The sequence below is a fragment of the Podarcis gaigeae genome (genome assembly GCF_964106915.1).
Source record: "Podarcis gaigeae genome assembly, chromosome: 3".
NCBI lineage: Eukaryota > Metazoa > Chordata > Lepidosauria > Squamata > Lacertidae > Podarcis > Podarcis gaigeae.
This window is the reverse complement of record NC_139680.1, coordinates 38,995,728-39,021,900: the sequence shown is the minus strand read 5'-3', so window position 1 is coordinate 39,021,900 and position 26,173 is coordinate 38,995,728. Positions and strand designations below refer to the sequence as shown.

The 26,173-nt window shown below is 41.2% G+C and overlaps 2 protein-coding genes across 13 annotated transcripts in view; one reads left to right on the top strand and one right to left on the bottom strand.

The window, feature by feature from the left end:
* The window catches only part of IMPG1 (interphotoreceptor matrix proteoglycan 1), a 70,461-nt gene extending 61,245 nt beyond the window's left edge, over positions 1 to 9,216 (top strand). For 3 of the 7 annotated variants that reach the window (XM_083730124.1, XM_083730120.1, XM_083730121.1), the window contains exons 15-17: positions 3,257 to 3,467; positions 5,581 to 5,748; positions 5,843 to 6,277. In XM_083730124.1, coding sequence (XP_083586250.1) covers positions 3,257 to 3,467; positions 5,581 to 5,748; positions 5,843 to 6,194 — 731 coding nt within the window. In that variant the 3' untranslated portion in view covers positions 6,195 to 6,277. The other 4 variants (XM_083730125.1, XM_083730123.1, XM_083730122.1 and 1 more) reach the window with 3 other exon arrangements.
* Positions 9,217 to 9,974: 758 nt separating this feature from the next.
* The window catches only part of MYO6 (myosin VI), a 114,721-nt gene continuing 98,522 nt past the window's right edge, over positions 9,975 to 26,173 (bottom strand). For 3 of the 6 annotated variants that reach the window (XM_083729964.1, XM_083729967.1, XM_083729965.1), the window contains 5 exons: positions 22,121 to 22,224; positions 20,916 to 21,047; positions 18,222 to 18,248; positions 16,009 to 16,230; positions 9,975 to 13,836 (listed from right to left, as the gene is read on the bottom strand). In XM_083729964.1, coding sequence (XP_083586090.1) covers positions 13,637 to 13,836; positions 16,009 to 16,230; positions 18,222 to 18,248; positions 20,916 to 21,047; positions 22,121 to 22,224 — 685 coding nt within the window. In that variant the 3' untranslated portion in view covers positions 9,975 to 13,636. The remainder of the gene's footprint in view (positions 13,837 to 16,008; positions 16,231 to 18,221; positions 18,249 to 20,915; positions 21,048 to 22,120; positions 22,225 to 26,173) is intronic. The other 3 variants (XR_014561902.1, XM_083729966.1, XM_083729968.1) reach the window with 1 other exon arrangement.

The following is a 26,173-nucleotide window of genomic DNA, read 5'->3' as shown; positions in this document are numbered from 1 at the left end:
CGACTCTGGGGTTGCGGCGCTCATCTCGCTTTATTGGCCAAGGGAGCCGGCATACAGCTTTCAGGTCATGTGGCCGGCATGACTAAGCCGCTTCTGGCGAACCAGAGCAGCGCACGGAAACTCCATTTACCTTCCCACCGGAGCTGTACCTATTTATCTACTTGCACTTTGAATTGCTTTTGAACTGCTAGGTTGGCAGGAGCAGGGACCGAGCAACAGGAGCTCACCCCGTCACGGGGATTCGAACCTCTGACCTTCTGATCGGCAAGTCCTAGGCTCTGCGGTTTAACCCACAGTGCCATCCACGTCCCTAAGCATTCCTTAGCATTGACAAAAAGGTACCTAGAGAGAAACTGACTATACTGCATATTTACTTTTATTGGGGGGAAAGGATGCATAGGCCAAAATCAAGGAAGATATTATTTTGCCCGCAGTCCAAATGAAGTCAGTGGGAGTTCTGGCAAATGTTCTAGGTACTTCATGCTTACAGAGAGCACCAACAGAATCACTCAAGAGTAAGAGGCCCATCCTGCCAAGTGCAGCAGCAGCAGCAGCAGGGATCTTGTGCCAGTTAAAGCTACTGGCTGGGAGGGCTGGTGACAAACAGTCCTTCTGCAGCTGCAGGTCTGTTGCAGCTTTTCATTGGGAGCAGCTCCTGTAGGGCTGTGGGGAGATTTCCTAGCTGTTCAGTGCCCTGGCCAATGTCCGGCCAAACATCATGTAGAACATGTCAGAGAACTGAGTCTCTCTCAATGAATTGACCTTTCCCACAAGCAAATCTAAGAGTAGAATGAAAACGGTGGACTCTTCTTAGAATGTACTCCCAGAATGAATCTCACATGTCCCAACATAGCTGAAGGATCACTTGGTTCTCTGCTCAACATGCTGCTGTCATTGAGTTACTCTGCTGATTCGCACACACTTCCTATGACAGCTGCAGCACTAAAGAGCATCTGTTTATTTGGCCACCCATTCTACAAAACTGGTGAAAGAGTTCATCAGGCATTACAGACCTGAGTTCTCATTCCTTTGAAGAGTCACACTTCAGGAACATGGCATAATGGGCACTGAGTACCCTGCTGCGAGATAAGCATGTTACATTGAGGTTATATGCTTGGGTGGAGTAGGAAGCTGAGTGTGCATTTTTAACAACAGAAAACTGTCTGCTGACCAAGGAAGGGTGAGGAGGCTGGCAGCCAGGCTACTGTAACTGAGAGAACCTTAATGCAAGCACAGACAGTAACTGTGAGAAATATCTCAAGGTGGCATAGCAACTGTGCAATGTGAACTCCTTATCTGAAGTTGCATGTGTACTTCATGAATTAAAAATGTTGTCTTGACAACAGTCCTGAACGATCCTCCTTCTACCTCACATCCTGGAATGTTGATACCGCATTTAAAGGAGATAAACAAGATGGGTGTTAAATTGTGTCCCTTTTCTGACTAGAACAAAGTTTGTGGATTAAAATGTGAGATTCCATGCAGCACTGTAAGCAAAACCAAACATAGTTGACCATTTGTTTTTATGTACGTCTGAAGGGATGAGACACTGCAGTAGCCAGAGCTCCTCTGGGGGTTCTTCAGCACTTCAGTTTGAGAAGGTTGTAGACATTTGGAGCTGGTTCAGAGGACAACGATGGTCAAGGGTCCTGCAAAGAAGTCCTATGAAGAATGGGTGAAGGAACTAGGTCTCTTTAGCCTGGAGAAGGGAAGACACAGAGGACATGATAGCTGTAGTCAGATACCTGAAGGACTGTCACCTATAAGAGGGCAGAGACATCTTGTCTGCTGCCCGAGAGGGCAGGTCTAGATCTAATGGGATTAAGTAACAGGTTGACTTTATAAAAGGATTAGACAAATTCATAGAGGCTAAGGCTTCCAGTGACTACTAATCCTAATAGCTATGTTGTTCCTCCACTGATGGAGGCAATATGCTTCTGAGTACCAGTTGTTTGAAATCATCACTCAGGTGCAGTTGTGCTCAGGTTCTGTTTGTGGGCTTCCCACAGGCAGCTAATAGAACAGGATACTGAGACTAGATGGGACACTGTTCTGATCCACCAGGGCTGCTCTCCTTGTGCTTTTATGAGGGTGGATGTCAACTGAACGTTAGGAGAAAATCATTAAAGTTAAGAACAGTTCAACAGCAGAACCATTTACCTGGGTGGAGATCTGAAATATTTTATTGAGGGGCCCTAGGAGTTGGCTCCTATGATCCCTGACCACTGTTCCTGTTAGCTAGGGAACATGGGAGTTGTAGTTCAAAAACAGCTGAAAATTTTGGGAAACCCTGGACTAGATGAATGAATGAAATATGAATGAAAACTGAAGTTGACAAAAGCCTGATTGGTATATGTAGAAGAACAAATATATCTTGCTTTCCTATTATTTGTTTTAAGGGTAGGATGAAAATTCATTACTTGAAAAAATAGGATTATGTCTGAACCAACTTTGTTCCTAAAATTCTACAGGAATATATAATCTCCAGATTAAAAGACAGCTTTTATTTCCGAGTTGGGGACTGCTAACTATAACAGATATTCTAATAAATTCTGTGCAAGGCACACAATTACTTGAACCAGTTTCCTTTGCATGTCCTAAAGGATTTTTTAAACACTGTTACATTCTCTTTTTTAAAAAGCCTGGGAGATATAAAATTAAAAGTTCAGTGTTGAGGGAAAATGAGGAAAAGATCTACATACTGGTTCTCAGATATCTGGAGATGAGGCAGACTGCCAAGGAAACTGAGCCAAGTGACACACACAGCTCTGAGTCGCAGGCTTGTGTGGGTAGCAGACTATTTCAGAGAGGGAAGAAGACTCCTTTCCAGAAATAAAAGCCCTTCTGGATCAGACCAATGACTTGTCTTGGCCAGGATCCTGCTTCCCACAGTGGTCAAACAGTTGCCTTCAGGAATCCTACAAGCAGGGCTTGAGAGTAGTAGCGCTCTCCCACAGTTGTTCCTAGCTAGTGGTTCTAAGAGTTCTCCATTATTAGTCTGAGCATACGACTGTCACAGGCAGGAGAATCAAGTAAAGAGAAAGCCAGATCACCAAAGAAAAGAATCCATAACTGCAGCTTTTTAAATGCAAAATGATGCTGGCTCTTCTTCTAAGATGTATTTTACTGATAGACTTGTACTTGTGGGGGGAGCTCCTGTTTCCCTCCTCAGTCAAGAGTAAGTTTTTGCCAAGTGTACGTGGCACTGCGGCAATGGGCCCATGTTTTTAAAAAAGATTCTCCTTTTCTTTTACAGCTGATCAAGCGGATCCTTGCAAGTTCATGGGATGCGACGAATTTTCACAGTGCGTAAAGAATGACTGGACGAAAGAGGCCGATTGCCTTTGTAAGCCTGGTTATGTACGAAGAGATGGTCTGCCGTGCCGTAGCCTGTGTGAAATTGAGCCACACTTGTGTGTTAATGGTGGCAAGTGTGAACTGGTTCCAGGAAGAGGGGCAGTGTGTAGGTAAGTGTCACCACTATTATATTATTATGTATTTATTTATACCCTTCTTTTCCCTTGGCAGTGACTCAAGGCGTCTTAAGGGGGGGATAAGAACAGCTAAAAACATTTTTATATAAATTATTTGTTTTTAAAAATCATTTAAAACAATTAAACACTAATCAATCAAACACACACAAACACAATTAAAAACATACAGATATTTATAATAACTGCAGCAGGGCACCAAGCCTTTCATTAAAAGAAGTCTGTTCCTTGTTGTCCTTCTGGAAAAGGAAGGAGCCAGTCTAGCTTCTCCAGGGAGGGAGTTCCAAAGTTTTGGGGGCAGCCACTGAAAAGGCCCTATCCCCACATCCCTACCAAGTATGCCTGTGAGGATGGCAGGACCGATTGTGATTATGAATATTTTGAATATCAGTGCTGCTGTAGAATTTGAAATATATTATGGAATCTACTGCATCATTCGAACAGCATCACATGATAGAATGCAGCCATTACAGACATTGAGTAGGGAGGGAACAGTGGTTTATGGCATCCGTACAGAAAATTCCCAATTGTAAAGCTCTCTGGTAGCAGGACTGGGAAGATCCCAGGAGAGCTCCTGCATGCCATAGTAACAGTACTGGCCTAAATGGGCCAGTGCTATGTTATGCGCCTGTGCTCAGCATCAAGTTTTTGGTTCCCACATAGTCATGTTGACTTCCAGCCTCCACTGTTTGCCATAAGCCGGAATCTACTTCATGCAGCTCAGCGGAAAGGGCTTCAACGTTAAAGGTTATTTTTGTCAGATTTGAACATTGCATGTACTTGTCAGCTGTGTAATGGACCAGACGCTTTGTTTAGATTTAGCTCATTTTAAGAATCTGTAAATTGAAGGAGGTAATCTTCGGGGTTTCCTCGTAGTCTAGTTGATAGATACTGACAGGAAATCCTTCAGTCGCCTCATCAGGCATAATAGAAAAACAAAATAAAAATGCAAATCTTCCTATATTCAGGCCCGTTATGGAGAGAGGAATGCATGTGCTTTCTGGTAGCCTATGCACCTGTTGCAAGGGGCATGTGCTAGCAGAACAGAACATTTCCCTCCTCTCCCCTGCACACCCTCCCCTGCACACCCTCAAAATCAGCTCCAGGGGTTGGGAGACCCTCTGGAGAACATTTTGGGAGTGGGTCAAGTGAGGAGAGGAAACGGAAGTGTCACTGCACCAGCAGAACTCCACCATGTTGCTTTGGCTACAATCTCCTGCTTCTATATTCTAAAATGGGAGGTTTGCCTTTCCTTGCCCCCTGGGCACCTCTTGTGAGGAAGACCTGCTCCAAGTTCTTTTCCTTATAGGACCTTCCACCATTCCAAGTGAGCATATGGAGATTCCTGAGGTAAGTATCTGAGGCTTCACTGTGCTTGTGGTGGGAGATGCCACCGTATAGGAAATGAACCTGAATGAACACACATTTGCCTGTCAGCTACTTACACCACGTTATTATTAGCAATTCTATTACAGTGTTATTACCATAATTTATGTACAGCATTTATAGCGCACTCTATAGCAGTCCTCAGGGTGTCTTACAAGAAGAAATCAAACAATTTAAAAGTTAATATGGAACCATAGAATTACAGAGTTGGAAGGGACCCTGAGGAACTCCCTGCAATGCAGGAATATGCAGCTGTCCTATAGGGGCATCGAACCTGCAACTTTGGCCTTATCAGCACCACGCTCTAGCCAACTGAGCTGTCCTATAAATGACTGGCATTCAGTGGAGTCAGCCCGCTTGTGGAATTGACATCCACATGAGCTATAGGACTTCTCCTTCACTCTCTTGCCCCTGTGTGCCTCCAAACTCCACTCTGAGTGGCTGTGGGGACCCCTGGAGCATATCTGAGCTGGGGGAAAGATAGGAAGGAGAAGTTCTACTGGGTCTACTCACACTTTGGGTGCCGGCTGATAAATATAAATGCAGCATAAAAAGTGGAATAAAAAGAAAAGTCCTAAAACCTAACACAGATTAAAGGGTTTAGGACAGGCATGGAGAACCTGTTTTGAATTGTTTTTCCTGCATGCCCTTGGTCTTGTTTTGACATAAAACTGCTTTGCTTCCCTTTCCCTCCATGTTTTAGATGCCCAGCCCGTAGAAACAGCCGAGGGCGTTGTGCAAAATATGCTCCAGCACCTACCCGGTCCAACATCTCCAAAGCTTTGATGCTTGGCTTATTAAGCCTAGTTATTCTTCTCGTCACTTTAATATATAAGTTGCGAAGAAAATGCAATACCAAGCCTAAACTGGAGTAAGCAGCTTAACCCTCCCCCAACAGTTTTTTGGAACTTTTAAAAACTACAGACAGGAAGTCTTACCCTAAACAAACATGTTCTGCCTTGTAGAGGTCCTCCTCTCAGCCAAAGCAACACAGAGAATGCTGTCAGAATTAATCCTGCCTTTGACCACCATGAACCCATCAGTAGTTTGTGTCATGGGCCATGTAACGTAAGTGCTTGTATCAGTCCTTCAGAGAGCAGTGATCAAGGAGCATTGCAAAAGCATGAGCACAGAACAGAGCATGGAGGTAAAATGCATGCAAATACTACTCGTTCCTCTTCAACATGTGTCTTCTCTGAGTTGCCCTCATTAACAACCAACTTCAACTTGCCTTTGGTGTTCCACAACTACAAAGGACTAACCCTCACTGTCTCTAAAACCTCTTGTCACAGCTTCAGACCAGAACATTCTTTTTAGCACTTCTGCACTGTTAGCACTTTCTGCTCTAGCTTTTTGGCTTTGATGGCTTGCATAGCATGCAGTAAAAATTCATATCCTTCTTTTCCTTACAGGCCACCTGATACAAAGCAAAGACTGATGAGTTAGTATCTGACGCCCTGAATTCTAGGCAACAGTCAGCGGACATAAAGGTTTGTGGTTTTTATTTTTGTAAATAGCTATATATTGTGTGGAAACATCCTCTCAATACCTTTGAGAGTCAGAACCCACCCTTCATGTATTTATTTGCCACTGCTATAGTTGAGCCCTTTTTAAAAGAGCCTAAACAATCATTGAAGAGTGGTGTGAAAGTAAAAGAAAACTGAGCACTACAAAGGCCTGGTACAAACTACTAAAGGAGAGGATCTTGGAGTATAAACTGGATTCCAGGGGTGAGCAAAAATGTCTGTCTGTCATCGTCCCCCCCTCCCTGAATTCTTTGCCCAACTTGTGGGCAGCAGCATGGTGTGGGTATTGGAAGAAGGAAGCATTTTTCCAGATCTTGTGTCCAAGTGAGGTAGTGGACTTCTAAAACATTCACAGAACCTTCTACTGTGAAATTTCAATTCAGTTAATGATTAGTAGAATACAAACTTACGTTTTTGTTTGCACTGGTAGATGAAGGTAACAATGGAATAAGGGAAGGATGGAAGAAGGACTAAGCCAGAAGGACTAAGCACTTTGCTTCCTTCAGCAATTCTAAACAGTATTAACACTGGATCTGTATTTAACTCTGTTAGTGGGCAATAGAGGGGTGGGGTTGCCAAATACTCTTGGTGGGAATGGAAATATCCAGCAATTCAGAAGGAGTCCAAAGAGAAAATATTCTCAGAAAATGTAATAGTTATTTTCTGATAAAGTTTGGCCAATACTTTATCTCAAAAGAAGTCTAAGGTTTGGGGCAAGCGTCACTCCAGAAATTAACTCTGGAATCTGAGGGAAAGCTCTCAGTGTCTTTTGAGTCAATGTTGGCCACATTATTGGCACTTTGTTTCCACAGATTTTCACCAAGAGGACTGCTGGTTATACCAAGTTCACTCACCTGGATAAATGGAGTCTTTGGGGGAGGAGAGAGGCAACAACAAAGCTTCAGAAGGCAACCCATACTTTTTTTTCCATAACAGTGAACACATTAACTGAAGTTTATATCTGAGTAAAAAAGAACAAGGTGGCTGCACCTACTTTCCGTCAAAACTGTTGTCCTCCATTACATAATATCCATGTTATCATGAATGCAGTGCTAAATGTATTTAATAACTGTACAGTGTTTATATGATAAATATTTTTATTTTAAAGCTTAGATTCAGATGCAGAAGTCTCTGCTGGAAAAGTTACCATTGGTGGTATTCTATCCCAAAATAAATGAACAGAAAAGTGGCCGACACATATACTAACTACTGGAATGGTTGTCAGTTATGTGGTAGTAACTGTTTTATTATAATTACTGGAGAATCGTATTGAAGGCTTACAGTGGGGTTTTCCGCCCTAAACACCACCACCGGTGATTATTATAAGTCTTTATTAAATTTGTTAGTCACTTTCTCTTGTTCAGGGCAACCTAAAGTGACCTACAATCAGACAGACAGAAACTAAACCCCACAACGCTGTTCTTTTACAGATATAAAGACATTAAGTGGACATTTTTATTTTAACTATAATTGCTAAGATATTTTCCTATATGCTTTTGAGAATCGGCCTGTAAATTTTAGGCTGTGTGTATAAGGGATGTGTTTGCTATCATATAGTTGTGATAGATTGCAGTAATTGTTTTTGTTCGCACAGACACCAAGCCACTAATGTGGTGTGATTTGTTACTGTACAAGACTTCTCAACTAGCAACATGCAGGCACATCTAGTAAGATTTTTCAAAAAATGGACACACCCAACTACAACCCACACTTCTGTGCTGGGTCATTTGTCTAAATGGAATAATAGGTTGTGCGGAACCTTCAATGCACGCTAAGCACCACATAACTGGTAGTGATCCGAATTGCTTTCAGTAAAAACAAAGTGCTTCAGGTGTCTGCAGCAAGTAGGGGGTAGAGACTTGTTGGATAGGTTGGTGCATGTGCATAATGCTACAACCAGCCAGGAATATGCATGAGCCTCAATTTCAAATATTCTAAAGCAGCAAGAGATGAGGAAGCGCAGCTTAGAGGTCCTTCTTCACCCCATCCCCCAGATGTACAGAATATCCAAAGCCAGAATTATTTAAAGTTAGGTGTGCCTAGGAACCGAGCACTAAGGGGAAGTCTTTTACTAGGGCTAGCATTGCTTCCTTTCTTTTTTGGAGTGGCAGATGTTTTCCTTTAATTATCAAGTGCATTTCTGCTCTGGGTATAATCCTAGTGCCCTGAACCATCTCTCCTTCCTGCGTGCATTTAGGCAATACAGCTTATATAAACAATACCATGGCTAATTGCTTCTCTTAAATGTTTACTCAGACCCAATACCTGTAAGAGTTGAGCTAACTAATCTTCATCTATTTATTTTATGGTGTCAAGAAAGTCGCCTGCCAAGTTATATTCTCATATGGGCTCGTAGACGCCGCGTTAGAGGTAGTCAGCCGCCTCAAGGTAAAAAAAATGTTGAGTTTACAGTCAAGTGTAACATTATTTATATATACATGGAGAAGATCTCATCTTAACGTCAGTGAGGAAGCTTACATGGACACCAAGGTACCATTTCACAGCCTAGATGACATCTTTAGGGCATATATCTGAAGATATCCCACTATACACCAGGCACTATTGGAGGTTGTGTAAGTTAAGATTCCTCATTGTATTCAATATATTTTCATTTCAGAGCTATTTTTTTTGTATATGTTTATTCATACCAATTTCTATAAGAAAAACAATAGAAATCGTTTTTACATGTCAGTTTTAATAATGAAACAATTGTTCTTGACCATAATTTATCATTTTCAAATATTAATTACCAAATATCTTTGCTGGATGAGAGAATGTTTTGTATTTCAATAAAATAATAAAATATTTAACTAGAGTGTAGACAGACTGTATTTCTATGTTATATATCAGAAAAATGTCTGCTTAGTAGTTAAAAGGTTTTTTCCTTTTTTGCGCATCTAGGATGCATGCATATATATATAACATAAAATATTTAAAAGCGATATAAGGGCAATCAAAAATATTTTATGATCTTACAAAATATTAAATCCAGTGCTTGTTTTAAAGTAAGTTGTAAACAACTTCATTTGATTCCAGTTGGCTTATGGTCACAACTATCTTTAATTGGGTCGTGGAAAATAATGGTGCCTATTTGAGAAAAAAGCATTAGTTGGTAAGAAGAATGTTAGAAGCAATGACAACCCTCGACACACACACCCCGCCACCCCCAAAAGTTCCACATTGGAATATTATGCAAGCCAATTCATGAGACAGTTTTAGAAGCCAGTACAGTGGTACCTCAGTTTATGAATTTAATCCGTTCCGGAAGTCCATTCTTAAACCAAAACTGTTCTTAAACTGAGGTGTGCTTTCCCTAATGAGGCCTTCCGCCGCTGGTGCCCTTCCACCATTTGGATTCCGTTCTTAGACAGAGGTAAAGTTTTCAAACTGGGACACTATTACCGGTTTTGTGGAGTTCGTAAACCAAATCATTCTTAAACTGGACTGTTCTTAAATCGAGGTACCACTGTATTACTTTAATAGTTACACTGACTTGAGAAAGCAAAGTGCAAGTTTCAGAGCTCCACCAGTCATTCTCACTCTTTCTTAAATAAATAATATCCCAGAGAGATCAATTGAGTGTTTTTATTTTGCAGCAATTTTCAGTACATCATTAAGGTCATTTGACAAAGTACTTAAAACAGTTTAGGGTGAAAATAACCCAGGGATAAAGTAGCCAGAGATACCAGAAGCTGAGGAAATTTTCAATGGAATGTTAAAGACATTGTGCTATTTTCTGAAGGGAAACTTCTGTATAGGTTTTACGTTCCCAGTAAAGTAACATGAATTGAGACACAGGGCATGTTTATAACTGCATTTTCATTACTCAGTGACTGCAACCAGCATGTGAAACAGTCATCGCAGACCAAACACTATAGAAAGAACTTCAGCAGAACATCACATCCCCTGAAACAATAATCGGAATCCATTCAGGTGTATTCAAGTAATGTACATGCATAAGTAAAACAGCACCGCCCTTCCAGAGATCTCATAATCAATAGACAGCAGTAGGTCCATTTCTAGTTGCAACACAGGGCTTAACTTGTTTTCTCTTAAGCAACACATGGTGGTTACTAATTTTCATGACGAAGCATGTAGCCAGTTTATATGGAAGTGCGAGATATTGCAGTTATCATCCCATCACATGCAAGCATTTGGGGGCTCCTTTTTCACAACCACTTCCTAGGATTCATTTGCTCATGGCTTTGCTTCCCAAATATAATGCATACAACTCATCTATTATGCAAGCCTACACTCTTAACTTTTAGTTACTCCTCCCTTTTTTGTAAGCTGTACCTTTAAATTACAACACAGAAAATATTTTAAAGGAGAAAGTGCATCTTTTATATACCATTAACAATTTGATGCGATATGGGGTCCATAAGAAACAGCCCCAGACATGCCAAGGAAAGTGAGCGGCAGCAGTAATTAACGAGGGTTTCTTTAAAAAAATAATAAAAAAGCATGCATAATGTCAATAACTGTCTGGGAGGATACAGAGACCATAAGAACATACACAGGGTAAGAGGCATTTTTAAACTGAATGTGATTCTAGTAGGAAACACAGAGAGGTATGAAACTCTCATGTAATGTAACATATCTATTCCTCATTAACTATTCTCCACCCCACTTTCTCGAAACCTCTTCGCCATAAAAATCGTTGTGTTATCCACAGTGCTTTTTTAGAAGAAGAAAAAAGGTGCCGGTACTCACCATGAAGTTGTTACAGTAAGTGACACACTTTTAACATCTGAGGGAGAAAAGGTGCCAATACCGTGTGCCCTTGAGTACCCCCAGGAAAAAAAGCTCTGGTTATCCAACTGGCCTTGTATGTATTTGTGACACCAATCAGATCTAAAGCATAGCCTTCACCTAGTGAAGTATCCAATTAGATCATGGTCAGTTAATGCTTAGCTTATGACTATATCATTAATTCTAACATCCAGTCCCTATGGCCTCAGGTCAGCAATTTTGCATTGAATATACTAATCTTGTTCTGCCTAACATTGATTAGAGGGGTTCTGCGAGTTCAGGACCAGCACAAAAATCCTCTCTCGCTCTAGCCCTACATGGCAAAAAATGTGTTGTATGCATTGTTCCTGTTGCTGGATCCTAACCATCCAAAACAGAGGGCTCCATACATAAACTTGGATCCCATGAACTGCAAGCAGGCTCTGTGCTGCCTCCTCCTTCCTGTTGCTCCTTTTGACCTAAAATCAGGGTTTTTCCAAAATAGCAAATGGCGCAATGCAGGAGGCTGGGGACAGCAAGACCCTCCTTTGTGTGATTAGAAGTGCCTTTAAATTGGGGCGTGCTTGTGACCCTCTAGATTTTGCTGGGCTCTGATTCCCATCAACTTCAGCCAGAACGGCCAATGGTGAGAATTTTAGTTCAACAACATCTGGCGAGCAACAGGTTCCTCATTCCTAGATTTAAGTCATGGATCCCACTGGGGGGGGGGGGTGAAGGTTGCATGTGCAACCTCTGATGGATTTTTGGTGGTGGCAACTTCGACAATCAAGGCTGTCAGAGATGACCATGCCAACCAGATCTTCAGAAAGTTGATGTGCAGGAATAGGGGTTTTTACAGACTGAAGACAAGATGGAAATAGACAGGGTGTGAACAGTTTTAAACCATGCATTAAAATTGGAGGTTAATAAATATTGCAGTTTTACATCCTCTCAACCCTGTCCCAAAGTTGGGAGCCATGTGGCCGCTTAGCGTTTTACATTGATAGTTTTTACACTGCAGAGAGTATTTTTGCCAAGAGGCATGCTATGGCAGAAGGCAGTGACAATGGTGTGCTTAGAAAGTATATTGAAGAATTAAAAACTACAGCCCAGAAATGTAATTAGCTTCTTAATATACTAAGGGAGGGGAAGCCTCCCCAAATTCAATCTGTTTCCTTCCCAACCAGACAATACTTATTTCCCCAAATCTCCTAACACTGAGATAATACCAAGGTTTAATCTGTTGATATTAGCCAGCTATAGGGCTATCCGGCAACATCAATAAAAGGCAACTTCCATCTGTGTGAAACAAGTAATCGTTATACATAAGAAATTTAATTACCATCCAGGGTACATTAGCAAAAAAAAGCAACCCACAAAGCCTGAAGTTGGAAGATTAGCTGCAAAAAAAATAATCTGTAAGATTAGAAGAAAAGTTTATTACTTTAACACTATGAAGTTAAGCCATTTGAAGCAGCATGGCGCAATTAGAAATTCCAGTGCTGTGCCACTCGTCAAGAGTCTGAAAGTTTCTGACAGAAGCCACCTAATCCCATGTGCATTGCACTGAAGTACAAAGGAACAGCAAAATTCAGCTGACAATTAGGCTGTGCTGTCATGAAAAATGGAACCCACTTCCCTTATGCTTTCAATCCTAAATGTATCTAGGTATATATTTTTGTAAAATATTGCTTAACTCTGTCTTCCTTTGTTTGACTAAGAAAGTTATAACCGAAAAATAAAAATGAAGAATTGCCTGAACAAATTTGTCTTGTAAAAAATAGTTAAAAAAGGAAAAACCCACTGCTTAGTAAATTCAGTATGCATCAGCAAATCTATCCCTAAGTACTCCAGACACAATTGTCCTGCTCTCAGTAGTTGAAATCCTGCAATCTACCTAAGACACATTTCCCAAAATGCTTTCTTGTGGACATCTACCTAGATGTCAAGCAGTTTTCATAAGTTGCACATGAAGTCTTTCATCTTATAAAAGTTTTTTTTTTAACCTCTACAGTAGAAGTTAACAATAAGGCCTCACAATTCCAGTTATAAGATGCAATGTACTTTTTTTCTTTTTGCTATGCTATCTTGAAGGAGAGACTAACATTCTGGGTATCACAAAGGAATTAACAGTGTAAAGAGGAAGACAAAATGCAGTCATTGTTATGTAGTTAAGTCCCAGTAGAGTGTTACTCTATGTTACAGCACTTTGAGTGTCATGACAGATGCTATGGGCAGGGATTGGTGCATGAACGAAAAAAGCAAACCACGTAGTTGGCTGAAACGGATGCTCAGACCCTCAGAACTAGTGAATTCACTACACAAATTAAAACATCAGAAATACAAATTAAAAACTGCCACATTAATAAAATCTGTTTACTTTATATTAAACATCTCTAGACAATTACAGAATGTTTAAGTGTCCTCTGCTGCTCAGAGGAATTCTTCCCTTTATTGTTAAGGTGGGGGACGGGACCAAGTGTTAATGTAGAAAGTGACTACTTATTTCAACAGGTTCTGCAACATAGCAGTTGCATACGTAGGCCGAGCTTGTTTGCTCTCAATTGCATTTTGAAGATACTGGATTCCCCCACAGCGCTCCCAGATCTCTTCAAACTGCCTCGGCAAAATCTCAGCTCCACGCTTACGAGTCAAGCCAGTCTCTTCAAGATTCAGCTCACACATCTCCATGTCATCCTTGCCTGGGATGTCAAAAAAAAAAAGGGGGGGGGAGGAAAAACACCACCAGATTTAACAAAACATACAATGGGTTTCCAGTTTCTCCTACACTTACTGGACTTACTGTGTTGTGTTTATAATTTAACACATACAGTGGTACCTCGGGTTACATACGCTTCAGGTTACATACGCTTCAGGTTACAGACTCCACTAACCCAGAAAGAGTGCTTCAGGTTAAGAACTTTGCTTCAGGATGAGAACAGAAATTGTGCTCCGGCGGCGCGGCGGCAGCAGCAGGAGGCCCCATTAGCTAAAGTGGTGCTTCAGGTTAAGAACAGTTTCAGGTTAAGAATGGACCTCCAGGACGAATTAAGTACTTAACCCGAGGTACCACTGTACTCATAAAGTTGAAACAAAGTGACAGTGAACATGAGAAAGGCATTACCTCAGTACTAAAAATATTGCCAGAGATCTTAAGAGCATACACACACACACACACACACACACACACACAATTTGTATTTGTACACATAATATAAACTCTGGGAACCTTCAGGAACAGTTATGTGATACAACATGAGATACTGGGACTATAAATCAAAAACTAGAAGCCCAAAGCTTCTTTAGATACAAGACATTGCTTTGAGAGTAAGGAATAACAAGACTCCATTCTTCATAAAAGGGCAAAAGAAAAATAAGTGAATTAAGATATAATGTCTTGGATGTAAAACCCCAGTCTGAAAATGTTTCAGTGATACTATTCAGTTCTCTTGCCAGACTATACCACTTCAGAATCTAAAAGTCTCCTCTCATGTGGAGAGAAAGCTGGACTTAAGAGTCTTCCCCATAGCAATATTGCCACAAGGAGGGCAACTGCAACACAATCACACGATGATCAAATGACAGAAGATGTGAGTGTTGGCACGTGCACAGCACACTTAGAGAAATATTGCATACTTTTACAGGGCTTCCTTTGGTTTGGTTATGGGCACTGTTAGCTTTCCACACCACTTACTAGTGCATTTCCTTAGAAGTGAGAAATTAACAATAGCAGAGGATTGGTTCACATTTACACGCCCATCACTTGATGATTGCAGCATCAACTACAGGCGAAATGTTATGACCTCTCTGCCAGTGCTTTTCAAAGGGATCAGCTCAGCAATTTAATTGCACACCAAGTGATGTAGAAGGATGTATGAACTGAACCATGGTCTGTGGCACTGTAGCTAAACAGTCTCAACAGCATCACAAAGTGAGTAGTGTGGTTTTAAACGCTAAATGCTTACCCAGACATTTATGACTTTTTCTGAAAATGTGAGCATCCCATTTTTTTAAATAAACAAGAGATAATCAGTATTTGGTTTTGCTTCAGTCTCATTAAATGAACTAAATTACGCTTGCTTGGATATATGGGATTTTGTTTAAAATCAGGCCATATAGATTAAGAGCAGTGTCCTACAGTAATATCTGTATAACAGTCTGTATTAAGTACTGAAATGTGTTTAGGAGCTGCCAAATAATGTAGTTATTCTCATTACTCTAATTAAGGACTGATGTCTTTGGAAATTAGGGAGACCAAGCTTAATTAAACACATCCATTTTTATCAACAGGTCCCTTTCCCTCCAATCCTTGTAAAAAATGCATTGTGCTTCATACATTTCCTTTAGCCCAGTGACTCAAGGTTTCTCCATTCCCTTCAGTGTCAAGGATACTGGTGCATGAAATACTGTTCTAGGATAGCTCTGGAGCAAAATGGATCCTGGATTTTTTTGGTACTTCCTGCTAGACTGACCTTTGAACACATTTTCTTCTATTTAAAGAAGAAAAGGAGGGTGCGGGAGGCATAGGAGCTGCTGTTCCCCCCTATTTTCCTTGAAAGTAGCAGCAGGATAACTTGTTCAAAGGCCAATCTAGTAGGAAGCATGAAAAGTAAGTTAAAACGTCTAAAGCTGTAAGGATGCTCTGCAAATATAATACTGATATAACAAAGCCATCATTCACTGCTTTGCTTAAGTGATTATGGGGTGTTTCATAATGAAGTTGGTTATATGATGGTACAGCCTTTTTGAATACAGCATTTGGATTTTATTTGTAACTCCTCTTTCCTGCAACAAATCTCAGTTTGTTTTTTCCACTAAAAGGGGCCTAGGATTCCACTTTTCATTGCATAACAAAACTAAAAATGAATACCAACCAGCCACTAGCAAGATAGGTGGCTTATCAGGATGAAGCTCCATTTGCCGAGCAATCCATGGTCCATCAAAGTGCGCATACCACCAGCCTTTCTTCTTGTTCTGCGGATCTTTGTATTGGTCCGCCGGGCGGATGAACGGAATACGGAAGTAACGCTGCTGCCGACTCATCTCTGCCTCTTGCTGCTGCCTGGCAGACAACTGGCTTGTTGGGTTCTGTTGAGCTACGAGGAATAACTAAGGTTAACATTCGCAAGCCAAGGATCAAAATCAATCTTCAGTACAGTTACTTCTGTTGTTTAATCTACACAGAAAGTAGGAAAATAGTGAAAATATGATTACAGTGGTACCGTGGTACTCAAAGGGCTTGGCTCCTGAACAAATCGGCTCCCAAACGCCGTAATCCTGGAAGTGAGTGTTCCAGTTTGCAAATGTTTCTCAGAAGCCAGATGTCTGACACAGCTTCCAGTTGAATGCAGGAAGCTCCGGCAGCCAATCAGAAGCTGCACCTTGGTTTTCGAATGGTTTCGGGAGTCGGATGGACTCCTGGAATGGATTAAGTTTGAGAATCAAGGTACCACTGTCTGTATTCCATAGCAGGGAAATGAATCATAATACTGCTCCCAAAGGAAACACCTTAAAGCATAGTTTCACAAGTTAAGTTACCCTACAACCTGGAGTAGATACGAACGGCATAAGAGAAGGTGAATGATAGGTACAGGTTGAGAAACAGTCACCGTTTAGCTTACCTGAAATCCCACATTCTGAGAGAGAGAAGGGGAGGGCCATTTCCTGAACTTTGAGAGACGTGAACTTGGCAAAAATGCCATTAATATAAGTAAACATGAATTCACAATAGCATTACATAAATCTGATCCAGTAGTAGAAACTGGTCCCTTAGTTTGCACTAAAACCTGCTGCAGATGTTAACTGGAACCAGGCTCAGAAGTAGCCTCAACTTGATTGCAACTTCCCACATTGCCATTGAAACTCAATGCATACTGTTCAAGTTCACCTAAGAAAGAACTCTTCTCAACAACTGTTTATGTTGTGAACCACCCTGAGATCTATAGATGAAGGGTGGTAAGCAAATTTAATAAATAATAATATATATTTTTAAAGATGCTAAGAATACAACTGTTGTAGGCGACTAAACAGAAAAGACATTTCAGTAATTCAGTATTAAAATAATTAACATTGAATTCCTCTGTTAGCCAACCAACTTTAAGTAGTGAATCTGGTTATGGACTCTGCCTGGCTCAATAAAAAATGATGAGCTGCTATAACATCTGATTTATTTATTCCATCCCCTCCCAATTTATAGGCAACATATTGGCAACTAGGAACAGAAAATAAGTGTATCTTGCCCTCATTCATACATGTGGTGTTAATAAATCCAGAAATAGCCATTGTTTATCCCAGTGTAGAAATATTCCCAGTGTAGAAATGAGTAAAAAGACCCTTTTGCTATAATTAGGCTTTAAACCATAAATATTATGTCCAATTTATCCATTGGCATCACCGGCAAACATTCATGTAAATAGTTAGTGTGTATTTTTCTGGGAGAATTATTAAGCCTGTTTATTTTCATTTAAATTAACTGACATGCAAAGTAATACATCTATTTCTGTAAGTCTCCTCAATATACTTTGAAGTAAATGGAGGCTGTGGCTTTCACGAATGTGCATAAGGGTGAGCCATAAAGAGGGCTGAGAATTAAGAGCATTTTATTGGCACTCAAAGGCAGCTAGACAGGTCTTTTTCCTCATCCTCCTGTACTCAGACCAAGGATATTCTGCAGAGTAAACAAAGCCCTTTGGAAAAGAGAGATTAATTTCCTCCTCCTAAAACCAGCACCGTAGATGTTAATTTTTATTCTAAGGTTAGTCGATTAACAAAAGTTCAAGTGTTTTGCTACAACAGAAAAAGATGTCTCTGACAGGCACAAGCTGCAGAAATGCCGCATCATATGAATTTATCACCATTCCTTTTTATAATTAAGAACAATATTCCTATGGTAACATGAATATCGTCATGGGCTGCTATCTTTTTCCTGCAGCTCCCTGAGCACTTTTAGATGACAAAATAATTACCAGGCCAAGTATGACGTGACACAAATGTAGCAAAACACAGTATTTCGTTAGGGTTAGTAAATCGGAGCCTATGTTTTTCCTATGTGCAAAGTTAGCTGAAATAAACCAATTCCCTCACTTACTTGAGTTGGTCAAAAATGGTGCAAAATCTGCAAACAAACATTGGACACTGAAGAAACCATAAAACTTTTCGATCTGAGCAATCTGAAAAGGCACTCTTTCAGCAATTCAATGGAACGTGCCATTAGCCACATGTAACCACTGAATGGGATGGCAACAAAACTGGAAAGAGGGGCTACTGGCAGCTGGACTGTTGTGCTCACCAGGAGGGAGAGTGGGCAAAACCATCAGGATGCCAGTGCAGGCATAGTGGTGGGCATCCCTGTTTTGGCTCCATATCACTGTGTCCATCTCCCCACTGCCTCGCCCTTCCCCTTCTTGGTGGGCACAACATGGCTGCTTGGAGGCCAGGTATGTGGCAGCATACATCCCCACCACCCTGTCCCTGGGAAATAGCTAATATGGATAATACACGATTCTCCCTTCCTGGTTAAAAGGGGAACAGTGCAGGGCCTTAGCTTTGTTTCATATCTCGTTTGCAGATAGAACAGACTGGAGCCCAACCAATTCAAGACACAGGGAATGTCAATGCAAACAGTATACCATAACTATGACGTGTGCAATGCCACCCAAAGTAACAGGAAAAGGTACCAAAAAATGCAAGAAACAGATTCTGGTAATCACTCAACTGTCTAGCTACCCTGTGATAATATTGGTGGGTACCCCACTCCAGTAACCTAGAGACTCAGGCTCTCTCAGGCTTTTCCCATTCATGTGTGCTAGCAGGAGAGTCCCATTCCCATACATCTACTTCTCAGAAGCCAATAAATCTGGTCCAGTCCCTTCTGTAAGATCCTTTTGTCCAAAAACTGACACACTACACTGTGGGCTATACCCAATGCTTCAGAGGGTAAAGGGAACCAACAGAGCAGATTTTTGGGGCATGCAGCAGAGGGGAAGAGGAAGACTCAAGTTTTTAGCACCATGAAATAGAGGGAAGTAATTTGAACCATCCGTGCCAGGATAGACACAGATGCTTTTCTACTCAGAAATTATTCTCTGAACAAAACAAAGGAACAGTTCACAGAGGCACGCTCATCATGATGACTAAGGTAAAGGGACCCCTGACCATTAGGTCCAGTTGTGACCAACTCTGGGGTTGCGGCGCTCATCTCGCTTTATTGGCCGAGGGAGCCGGCATTTGTCCGCAGACAGCTTCCGGGTCATATGGCCAGCATGACTAAGCCACTTCTGGCGAACCAGAGCAGCACACGGAAACGCTGTTTACCTTCCCGCCGGAGTGGTACCTATTTATCTACTTGCACTTTGACATGCTTTCGAACTGCTAGGTTGGCAGGAGCAGGGACCGTCGCGGGGATTCGAACCGCCGACCTTCTGATCAGCAAGTCCTAGGCTCTGTGGTTTAACCCACAGTGCCACCCGCGTCCCTATCATGATGACTACAGAAGTTCTTAACACTAGGACATTTCCTCTGAAGGCTGCATGGACTGACAGCCAAAGAAAGCATCCCTGAAGAAACAGAACAAGAGAAGTGTTCTTTTAGTTTTAGTATCACATAAAACAACTGGGCTATCAATGTAGCATGGGTGGGATGTAAATTAAACAAATAAATAAATATCAATCTCCTATATGTTACAATTACAGTGTTGTTGTATTTATTAACTATAAAGCTAACTTATAAAAAAGTAGCCAAAATATTTGAAAGGCATTTCAAACTTGTGGAAAATAAGTCTTGCTAAGAACTGGGTTATTTGGAGATAAACTGGACCCAAGCAAAATTACCCTTCAAACCAGAGTCTCCTATGACATTTATGTTAAAGCTGTACCTGGAAAAACAGAGCCAATGTGGTTTACTATTTGGTAACAAAACTGAATGCATTATATGAAGTCTTTGGATTCTCTCTTTGTCCTGAGCATCTGACTAGTGGTAAGCAAGCATTAGCTCCATTTGGCAAGGCAAACTGAAATCTTTATTCAGGTAAAGATAATGGCAAATCAGCCAAGATATAGTATTAACTGTTATAGATTACACCAGTTAATGAAATAGTAAATCCCCTTTAAACAAAAATATTCCTGATGGTTTTGCTTTACTCATGAACTATATTTTGAGTCCAGAAGACAAACGGGATAGTTTTCTGGCTACCTGGCTTCATTTGCCTTCCCGCCAACATAGCCAGTTTCCCAGAACATCCAGAGCTCTTGGTCCTGCAAGCCTATTTGTGGAACACACTTGCTTTCCATTCGTAGCACATACTGCTCTAGATCCCATGGATCAAATTAGTAGGACATGAAATCAGCCCCGAGTGCTCACTGGAAGGACAGATCGTGAAGCTGAGGCCCCTATACTTTGGCCACCTCATGAGAAGAGAAGACTCCCTGGAAAAGACCCTGATGTTGGGAAAGGTGGAGGGCACAAGGAGAAGGGGACGACAGAGGATGAGATGGTTGGACAGTGTTCTCAAAGCTACCAGCATGAGTTTGACCAAACTGCGGGAGGCAGTAGAGGACAGGAGTGCCTGGCGTGCTCTGGTCCATGAGGTCATGAAGAGTCGGACACAACTAAACAACTAAACAAGAACAAAGCTGCCTTTTAAAATATTCTGAAGGGCAATTAAAGTTCTTACTTTATTCTAAGGTAACTATTAACTTTTCCAGGAACCTCATTCAGGTACTCCCTATCTCCTTAGCTCTCTCTCTCCCAGCATTTTTTAGGGAAAAAAAGGATTTCCCCTCACCATAGTCGGTCACTGATTTGGGTGCACGCTGTTCTGTTTCTGTATTGCGCTTCTTATTCTTGGACTTCCAAGCATGATAAACCTTTAGCCGCCTGTGAAACTCTTCTCTGCAAGCTGCCAGCAGTTCAATATCTGTCTCAGACAAAACACAGCAGGGAAGGGAATAAGTGAGGAAAAGCAATAAACAAATATGCTTATGAATTGTGTTGACAGAGCCAAACAACCAAAATTATTTCAGAGCAAGTTATAACATTACTTCTCACAGTGTAAACTTATCAAGCTGTGGAAGAGAGAGAGAAAATTGGGGAATAACTTTTTTCTTTTTCTTTTTCACGGTTTAGGCATTTTTAAATACGTGACAGCAGAAAAACGACATAAAAACAAAACGAAAAGAAACCTACCAAAAACAGTGTTTCAAAAAAGTATCCAAGCTTTAAAATCTCACATTTTATCAGATCTAAACTTAACCTTCTGCATGCAGGAAGAATCTTCCGCCCAAGGAAGGGCTGTTTTACATCTTGCACTCAACTGTGGTACAATTGAAAGGAAAACAAAAATTCGAAGATGTTTTGCTTGTGCAACAGGTTTTTGATAACTGCTATAGAAACCACTATTATGCACATTACACAGACTCTTGTGCGTACACAGTTGAATCTCTTAATCCTTCTATTCATGGTTCTTTGAACTCAGACTGATAATACTTGAATTTCTCCCAATTACTGCCTCCCTCATTATGGGGGCGGGGATTATTTGGTCTCTGCCTCAACACAACATTGCCAATGGCATTAGGAAGGGTGAGAGCAGACCCTCCAAGTATCCCTATTTACAGGGACATTACCGGATTTACAGAAGCCGTCCTGGTTTCTGATTTGATCCTGGGATGTACCACTTTTTGTTAGGATGTCCCTCTTCTCGTCAGAGAAATGTTGGAGGGCATGGAATTATCTGACCCCCGAGCGATCTGTGACATGCAGTTAAGAACCCTGTCTGCTTTGATATGCAGGGGACAGAGTGCCTCACACCAAGTGTTGACCGGGAAATGCCTGAAACACACACAGCAAGAAACAACCTATCCACTTTTATTAGATTTCTACCACGGACCTAAGTGTTCACATAGTTGCTTAAGAGTTTTGCCAGGAAAAAATAAGCAAAAGTGCTCCTACTAGCCAACAGGCTTCTTCTCCCCCAAATGGGCAGCTACTTACCACAAGAGGTATTGATGGTATCACGTAGCTCGGCATACTTCCACTTGCTAAGGTCATGCTTCTTAGTGCCAGCTGCAGCTTTGGTGGCTTGCACTGTGGGTCCCCTGAAACATTTTCATTAAGAAGTTATTGCAATATTCACAACAACAAGAAGGTGAGGTCAGGAAAACAGGAGACGAGAAGATCGTAAAAACAGGGACCCATACAGCTATAAGGCAAACAAAAGGACAACTGCACTGATTGGTAATGCACAGGACTTTTTTTTCCAGCTCAGTGGATCCCATTGCCATTATAAGAGAATGAAGGAGGCATTCATGGTGGGTTCTGCCGCCTCTTTCTCTAGAAATATAGCAGTGGCAATGCACCCAGCCCTTTGGAGGGAAGGTTTTTTAATCAGAGGGAAACTTTTTCTGTACTTCTTAAGAAGTGAAAAGCATTCCAAGCTGTCTTTCTCTTATTCTTTGACAAGAAGATGCCACCATTTGCCCCTCTTGGAATACTTTCATGACAAGACCAAGGACATAGCAAAGCTCTTTAACTTGAATAGTGTTTGATGTGCTTCCTTTTGCAGGAATAGTGATCAATTCTCATTTGACTCCCATTTTCTGTTACTGTCCATAGTCAGGCATGCTTGCCTGTGTACAAACTACATATGTACAGCGACAAAGCAAGCATAATCGGGCATGTGTTGCTTTTAAGAAGTGTGAAGCAGTTCCGAATACAGCTGCTATAGAGTGTTTAATAATGAGGAGGAGGAGGCATATGCCAAATATTGTACACATGTACATCACCCTTCACATTTGACAGGATGTACCTATAATTCAAAGAGTCAGATCTCTTGCATTACTATTATTAATTAAATTTGTATGCCAGGGTGCTTTGCATCAGAAAAATACAAAATGAGAATACAAAATACATAATAAATGAAAACAAACCAGTAACTCTCCATCTCACAAACATATGTAAAAAGCCATAGAATGTTAATCAGCTGGTTGAAGAGAAACATTTTTGCTTGGCACCTAAGGCTACGTAATGAAGGGGCCAGGTGAGCCTCCCTGGGGAGATCATTCCACAACAGGGAGCCACCACAGAAAAAGCCTGTTCTCAGGTTGCCACCCTCTGGACTTCTTGAGGAGGCACACAAAGAAAGGCCTCAGATTATGATCGAAAGACCCAGGTAGGTTCATATGGGGAGAGGCAGTCTTTGCATGACTTCATAGCTTTGTCAAACAGACATATTGATCAAAACAGAGACTGAGGATCTCTATTCTCCTTTCTGGTCATTTATTTAATTTTCCATCCTGTCGTTCTATATAAAAATCCATCCAAAGTTAAACATCATCTTTGAGAATTCTAAAAGCTTCTAAACAAGGAGAAAGGATCTGCAAGAAGCGGCCACAAACAGGAAAACAACCAACCAAATGAAGCATTTTTACCTCTTGAATACCTGGACGATTGTCTATATACCAAGAATAGCTAAATATCCTTAAAGCTTCAGAGCAGCAGCACATGAAACAGCCACATCCTTGGCCCAAGGGACACATGTGCGCACACACACATCATTCCACAAAACCGTGCAGCCTATTCTATTGCTAATAAATCTCCTCTCTACCCTACAGAAGCCTACAGTGCCTTATCTCTCACCTCAGACCTGGGATTTCACCCTCCCCCCCCCACTCCTTCAAGCTTTCCTTTTCATCCTACTTTCCCCTCTCCTACTCAGCCTACTAATTCTTGATATTCACTCTTGCTGCATAACACAGTATACAGTTCTCTAATATTGTCATTCTTTGAGTGAAAGGAAAACTAGCCAACAGTCTTGCTTCACTCCCACATTTCTCTCTAAACTCATTCTGTAGTAGCTGCTATAATGGCCTCAACGCAGAGGCTCTAGGTACTGCGGAGATACGATTCCCATCATCCCTAACCATTTGTCACTTTGGGGTGGGAATGAAGGGTCCTGTAGTTCTAACAACATCTGAAAACCCAAGGTTCAGGGAGGATGCCCTATAAAGGACAGGTGTGCTTTTATCACTGCAGTTATTTTACTGTTTTCAGTTACAGATTTTTGTGTACTGCTTAGAGATCTTAAACATTAATATGTTTAGAAATGCTTTAGAATAAATAAATAAGGTTCTGGGTAAAACTGGTTCAATTTTCCTTAAATCTTCAGTATCAATTTTTACTCTTTTGTGCCACTTAGATCCATTATCCTTAAAAATATGTCTATGAGTGTCTGAGAATTTAGTTAAGAGTGTCTTATTATGTTACAAGCAGTGTCTAATGTGATATTAAAGTGCAGCTTTTAAAAAAAAGTTTAAATGCTGTTAGGACTAGACAAGATTCTGCAAGTTTATTATCAAGAGAACTCAAGAATGCCAGTCATATTGATCCAACTATCCTTACCAACAAGAACTCAATTTTTATTATTAAAATATTAACAATGTGCTCTGTTCCTTACTGTTTAACACAATCTCAAACGTGGCGAGTGGCCTTTTGCACAGCTGAGAAATCAATAGCCTTTTATTGCAGCCATTACATTAGTGCATGCCATAAAAGTATATCTTAAATGACAAATTAATTCCCCATTCGCTATTCAAACAGCCTGAAACTCAAATACATTTTAGAGACTCTCATTGCCCTTTTACTATATATACACAAAATGCAAGTGCATAAAATCGTGCATTGTAATGGCACAATGAAATGTAAAGGTTATGTTTTAAACTGCTGGCACACTTCCTGTTAGACACAAAAACAGTGGTTGTTAAATCTAATTTCCTCAATATAATGACTAAGCCTCTTGAACAATTAATGTGACAAATCCTGAGGATTTTCTTTATTTAGCTGCACCACCCGTAGGCCTAAGTATCCCTCAGATAGTTTAGATCAACAGAACTAGGCCAAAAGATCTCTGGTTAAACAAGTAATCTTTAAGAATGGTAATCCAATTGAGTAGCTTAGCTTTTCTTTGATGGTTCTGCTAAGATCATGGTTATGTGGACACAACAAACCTGTGATTCATAACTGTCAGTAAGATGTGTTTGGTAGTGTCTCCATTCTCATTGTGCCCTTTGGGACAAACCAGGGTTTATTGCTGTGCAACTTGTGAAACAGCCCAAAGTAATGGATAATCTGTCAAATACACATGCTCATTTAAGTTATTCGTTTTGACATTGCAATCTCATTTGTCACATGAGCAAGCATGTCATTCATGCATAAACTTGCTAAAGGCAAGCACCCTATTCCAGAGGCTCAGATTCTGTAACACCCAATATGAACACAGAGATAATAATAATAATAATAATAATAATAATAATAATAATAATAATAATAATATATTATTTATACCCCGCCCATCTGGCTGGGCCTCCCCAGCCACTCTGGGCGGCTTCCAAAAGAATATTAAAATACTGTGATACATCAAACAGTAAAAGCATCCCTAAACAGGGCTGCCTTCAGATGTCTTCTAAAAGTCTGGTAGTTGTTGTTCTCTTTGACATCTGGTGGGAGGGCGTTCCACAGGGAAGGCGCCACTACCGAGAAGGCCCTCTGCCTGGTTCTCTGTAACTTGGCTTCTCGCAGTGAGGGAACCGCCAGAAGGCCCTCGGTGCTGGACCTCAGTGTCCGGGTAGAACGATGGGGGTGGAGACGCTCCTTCAGGTATACTGGACCGAGGCCGTTTAGGGCTTTAAAGGTCAGCACCAACACTTTGAATTGTGCTCGGAAACATACTGGGAGCCAATGTAGGTCTTTCAAGACTGGTGTTATATGGTCTCGGTGGCCGCTCCCAGTCACCAGTCTGGCTGCTGCGTTCTGGATTAGGTGTAGTTTCCGGGTCACCTTCAAAGGTAGCCCCACATAGAGTGCATTGCAGTAGTCCAAGCGGGAGATAACCAGAGCATGCACCACTCTGGCGAGGCAGTCCGCAGGCAGATAGAGTCGCAGCCTGCGTACCAGATGGAGCTGGTACACAACTGCCCTGGACATGGATTTAACCTGTGCCTCCATGGACAGCAGTGAGTCCAAAATAACTCCCAGGCTGCGCACCTGGTC